Source organism: Trematomus bernacchii, unplaced genomic scaffold (assembly GCF_902827165.1).
Source record: "Trematomus bernacchii unplaced genomic scaffold, fTreBer1.1, whole genome shotgun sequence".
NCBI classification, from domain to species: domain Eukaryota; kingdom Metazoa; phylum Chordata; class Actinopteri; order Perciformes; family Nototheniidae; genus Trematomus; species Trematomus bernacchii.
Window position 1 is genome coordinate 6098409 of NW_022987582.1, and position 6077 is coordinate 6104485.

Below are 6077 nucleotides of genomic sequence, written 5' to 3' on the forward strand. Positions count from 1 at the left end.
ATAAATGTTATTAAATTAAAATGTGCTGCAGCTGCACATCCTTCATGCGGCAAATGAGGGCATTATTCAGCCTTTGGCCCATTATTCAATACAAACATTCTTTCATAGAAGCCACTGATTAGACTGATACAAATGTGTTTTTTAGATGTATGCAGATTCATTTCAAGGGGTAAACATGGTATTGCATGTCCTTTACAACAAACACAATATAGCAATTTTACATTAATGCCTTGAGAAAAAGGATTATCTTCACAATCAAATAAAACTATGTGAGGATTATTTACAGCAACAAAATCTTTATTTTTTCATTCACATCCGATAATCCCAACGTATAACTTGGGATAATTCTTCCAAACATGCAGTGCAATATTAAATTAAAGAGCAAGATATCAGCAAGAAATAAAAATATTTATTTTTAAAGTAAAACCATAGTTTTCCCAATATGTACAATTAAACAGTGTTGAATAAAGGAATATTTTACATTTGCATTTGTTCGGTTACAAACAGTTGACTATTGCATGAATAAATTGCCTTCAAAAATGTGTTCATGTTCATAGGTTCTATGTAGGACTGGGTGACATAATTATAATAAGAATTTGAAAAAACTACATTTAAGTTAGTGATTTCAGTTGTTTTTTTTATAAATGAGACATTGACATAATGTTGCATTCATGTATACAATACAATTATGTTCTTTGTGAAAAAGGAGGATTGATGATGTACTGTAAAACACTGGTGATCATATTAATTATTATATGGTTTAAGCCCAGTCCTACATAGAAATGTTGCATTTAAAGCTCAGAGTACCGTCTTTGGTCATGTCCATGGCAAGAAGTTACAATGCAGTGCCAGGCCCAGGACCCAGTAAGAGAGGAAGTATCCCAGGATGCCCTGTGTTGTAGAGGAACAGCTTTTGAAGTATGGTAGCAGTGCAATGATGGGGTTTTGAGGTGTGTGCTGGCATCCATTGCTGGAATGAGTGTGTAGCTGTACATTAGGATTTGATGTTTTCCTTCGATGAAGAAGTGGCTCATTGAGGAGGAGCAGGTGAGCACTTATCCAGAAGGGCACAGGAGTCGAGGAGGCCATGAATCTGGTTAGAACCTACAAATGCAGATTAAAAATAGGAATAGATGAAAATCAAAAAATGTCATACAACCAGACAGATAAAAACATGAAGATGATTATATCCTTTACTCACCTGCACGTGCATGCACAATGTTCCGAACACCAGAAGTACCGTTGAATGTACAATGTACACAAACACTCTGGGGTTAAACATTCCAGGTGTGGGCTTGTCAAAATGTGCACCTGTGTCCCAAAGACCGAGTCTAAGACACAGTTCTGGATTAGCTAGAAAATAAGCATAAGCTGCCATAATGCCGAGGGTGGCCATAGGTAGAGCCAGAATGAAGTTCGGTATCTGCCTCAGCTCAAAGTAGCGGAGGAAGCCCACATCCCAATAAACATCCTGGATATGAGAATACAGCAGAGGCAGAGGTCTCATGCACCATAGAGGCGGTGGACCATTTTCATCTGGAACCCGGTAGCCCTTTAGTTCAGCCAGAGACACAAGAGCAGGGGGGATCTGTTCCAAGGAGACAGAAGGAGTGCAAAACGTCCTATACCCATAGTATTGGAAAGCACAGAAGGGAAGAGCAATAATTGCAGTTCCCAGGAGGGATGTAAGCAGGAGACGGATGATGGCCCAAATGTAGTGGAAGACTTTACTGTGGCCTTTTGTCGTTGTTCGATAAACACGAATCTGGGTAATAGCATGCAGTGATGGAAGATACAGTAGAAATCCTATGTTAACAAGTCCATTAGACCGTGCTGCAGTGGCTATACTTAGAGCCAGACAGGCTCGGAAGGTGAATCCTTTCTCCAGCAGGTACAGACCGCCAAATGTGAGTGCAGCAAACAGGCTTTCTGAGTATCCAGCGGTCATAAAAACGTTGGCAGGTGTGATGCAGTAGAGCAGGCTGGAGAGCAGAGCAAGTCGTCTGTCCTGAAGAACCGTCCTACTGAGCGCATACAGGGCGACCACGCTCAACAGGAAGAGGGCAGTGTTCCCCAGAGCCACTGCCACCAGCAGACGCCCCCGCACACTCAGCCAGCTGCTCAGGGGCCACAGCAGCGTCTCTGCCAGGCCCCGGAGGATGATGGGGAAGAGGGGGAAGAAAGCAAAGTTGTGCTCATAAAGGTATCCTCTCTCAGCGATGAAGAGGAAATGCTCAGCATCCCAGTGAGACAGGCCTCCCAACAACCACTCCACTGAAGAGTCCAAGTACAGAGGCTCCTCTGTCCGTGGGGGCCTGAATGCATCAGCATCATGGTCAGGGATGACAGCATTGAAGACAGCCTGAGGAGAAATATGAAACACCATTAGAGTAAATCCTGCCATCGTAAGCAATTTTGCTGTACAGAGAAACCCAGCTGCAGTCACTCTGTCTCTGACCTACTTACCACATACAGTATGTATTCCCCTGAGCACTATCCATTACACACAGACATATCATTGCCAAGGTGACTTAAACGTCAGGGGAAATCATGGTTAATAACAAACATTGCAGGTGTAAACCGGATTAGCCTATTCCTAACCATCCAACTTGGGCTCAAACTTACCTGCAACAACAGGGACAATCCCCTGGTAGCTGTGGCAAACTCCAGCACTGCTCGGACGTCCATAGTCATTGATGTGACGAAGAAAATGTGAAAAAGCCGGTTCTGAAAGGCTGGAGCATTGTCGCTGCTACGAGACAGTCACCTCATACTGACTATAAAACATAACTAGCGAGGAAAAAACACTCAGCGAATGATATTATGGAAGTTTCGCGTTTTCATTGGTTAGACAAATTTAAGACAGGGTAAACACTGATGTTATTAGTTAGCCAGCCGTCGTTATTAATCGTTTGTTTTCGCATAGGTGCAATCTTTGTCCTCACATCCTCATCATCCTGCAGCAGCAGCTTCGTTTCGAATAGCACTTTGTACTTCCGGTGCAACTGAAGTCTTTTCAAAACAAAAGCTCATGAGGCGAGTTTAGGAGAAGCCTTTTGTAGTTTCTGGTAAGTAAAAATGCTTTCATTTTTATTTATTCGAGGAATGGGGGAAGCGAAATATAATCAGTATATATTTATTTATTCAATTGTGTAATCTTAAATCAGATATGTCGTGTCTTAGATTTGTTGGTCATGTGACGGAATCAATGCTGTTTCTTCCCAGCAGACGGAGCTCCACACTGTTTTATGGACTGGTTTTTCAAGTGGTGCAAGTATGTTCTTCATGAAAGGACATCGTGTTGCCTGTCTTTTTAGCCTTTTAAATGTTATTTGTTTGGATTAAAGATGAATATTGTAACACGTCTTTGATGTACCCTCTCATGTGAAATATATATAATTTCTAAAGTCTGCACAGCTTTCATGTTAAAGGTCCCATGTCATGCTTTCCCGGTTATTACCCGTCCCCTTGTGTGTTATGAAGGTTTTTATGCATGTAAACGGTCTGCAAAGTCACAAACCCTCAAAGTACACCCTGTAGCGAGTAAAACTCTAACACAGAAAATACCTAGATGCTGCCCCAGAACGCCTCGTTGGAGATTTCTTTTTCTTCCTGGGTACAGTGACGTGCCCATACCCAAATGGACCCATTGGTCCAAATGGACCAATCCGTGGAGCCGTTACGTTACGTCGCGGACTTCCTCACACACACACACTCAATCTTTTCTCAGCTGCAGCTCCACCGATTTCTCCTCCCTGAGACGGCGGGACGAGGCGAGGCTGTGAGTCAGTCTGTGGGAGTAAGTCCTACATGTGCAAGTCATGAGCAAGTCTCAAGTCTTGACCTACAAGTATCAAGCAAGTCCCAAGTCACTGTGGTGAGAGTCAAGCAAGTCCCAAGTCACTGTGGTGAGAGTCAAGCAAGTCAAGTCAAGTCATTGCTCAGGTCAAGCAAGTCAAGTCAAGTCATACGAAATTCTGATGAATAAGCCCAGTTTCCGCATTTAAATCAGTTAAAAGACAGGGGTTATGAAAATGGATTCAACCCACACTATGATCTTCATTACATACACAGTTAATCATTTGAAATCTAATTTAGACCGATGACAATCATATTAGATTAATATTAACCCTAGAACTGCAGACAATATAGCTAGGACTCAATCAAAAAGTCTGTTCAAAAAGGCAGAATTCCAGGTAAGAAAATCGTATATGGCATTTGCCATTACACATATTTAATTTAAATATATGTTAACACAAGAACCGCCAACAGCGTCAGCACCTACATAGATATCATTTTCAAATCATTTAATTTATTCCTCTTCATAATTTCCTTATAAACTAAGTAGGACGATTTAAAACTCACTTAATTGGGTTAATTTTGAAATTGCTTCAGTTTATCATCATAACAGATCAAAAAGTTCAGATTCATTTTTACAATAAATCAAGGAATGATGCACTTCTACAAACAAAAACAACATAATTAAAACATTTAAACAAACTACTAAAAGTAGATGAACTACATTATTCAACAGTTTACAGTAACTTCTGATAATAACACAGGGGAAATAAACGAGGCATCTCTTTTCCTCTCTCTCTCTCTCTCCCTCTCCTGACAGCCCGTCAGTATCAGGGTTAGTACAAATGAATCCCTTGGCGGTTCTAGTGTTCATTTACCGTTTTGTCTTCTCTTTGTAATGCTTAATCGATTTGAAACCAAGTCTAACGTAGCTTAAACTTAACGTTAGCTTTCTAGCTAACACAACACATTCATGCACCTTTCTCTGTGGGGTTTTTTGTAGTGACGAATGAAGTTGGATGTTGTGGTGGTCGTGTCACTGATCTTTATGCTGCAGACCCTGCATACCGCTGTTCTCTTATTATTATCGTCATCGACAACATAATCCTTGAATCCAAACTTGACTATTTGTGGAGTAACGCTAGCCGCTGCCATGTTAACTGACGCTCCTGCCGTCTAGTGGGTAGCCAGGTTTGCGCGCATGGCGCTATAATCACCCAATCACGTTTAGAAAAAACTAAATGTAATATCTCAATACAAAAACAAACGCAAATATTTAATTTTAAAAAGTCAAGTCCTTTCAAGTCATCTGTCTCAAGCTTAAGTCAAGTCTCAAGTCATGAATACCAAGTCAAAGTCAAGTCAAGTCTTTTATCAATGTTAGTCAAGCAAGTCTCAAGTCCAAAAATATGCGACTCGAGTCAAGTCATGTGACTCGAGTCCCCACCTCTGGGGGCACACACACAAACTCCCAGCCAGGCTGCGGGTGTGTGTGTGTGTTCGGGCTGGTTTCGGGCTGGGTTTCGCTGTCTCGCATACGGCCACTGGGCTCATAGGGAGGGAGGGGGGCAGGAGCTCCAACAAGCCGTTTAGGACAGTGTGAATACACATACTATACAGAGATGCTGTATGAGAAACCAATGTGAGTTTGGAACATTGCACAATATAAATCTGTTAAAGTAGACCTCAACAATGGAATTATGATCAGTAGAAATGGCCATGCCATGGGACCTTTAATGCAAGTACAGTGTAAACATTTGTTGTATTTTTTTTCATATGTGTGTTGAATTAATTTCTGTTCTTTGCGTTTCCTTGTTTTAATAGTACTTTCATCTGAATGCACCAAAACAGCAAAGCAAATTGTTTGTGAAAATCTAATTGACAATACACACAATTCTGATAGTGTGCTTTTCAGATTTTTACTAAATGGAACATGAAGCGGGTTCTGTTTGGCCCCCGATAAAGATTTAGCAGAAATGTTTAGCTTTAGTGGGAAGCATAAAGCGGTTTTGATAAATATTAAAATGGATATAGTTTAAATGTGGCCCTCCTTCAGTCTTTATGCTATGTAGCCTGTTCAAGTTAGGCGAGACAACTCACTGCACCATCGTTTTTTTAAGCATGTTCGCATTTTTTTTTTTACTGAAACACAGAAACAGTAATGAAGCTGCTAATGTAAACAGTAATTAAAATGATGAGTCAAGCCCGCTGAGTAGGACAGTGTTTCCTGAGCACTGAGGTGAAGAAGCATGCACTTCAGAAATTCGTTTCAACACAAT

At 41.1% G+C, this 6077-nt stretch overlaps 1 protein-coding gene across 1 annotated transcript; it reads right to left on the minus strand.

Moving 5' to 3' along the window:
* Window positions 1-118: 118 nt before the first annotated feature.
* pigv (phosphatidylinositol glycan anchor biosynthesis, class V) lies at window positions 119-2978 on the minus strand. Its single transcript, XM_034127238.1, has 3 exons — window positions 2626-2978; window positions 1202-2362; window positions 119-1104 (listed from the first exon to the last, which is right to left on the minus strand). The coding sequence occupies exons 1-3, from the start codon at window positions 2692-2694 to the stop codon at window positions 817-819; spliced, it is 1518 nt and encodes a 505-aa protein (XP_033983129.1). The 5' UTR covers window positions 2695-2978; the 3' UTR covers window positions 119-816.
* Window positions 2979-6077: the final 3099 nt, after the last annotated feature.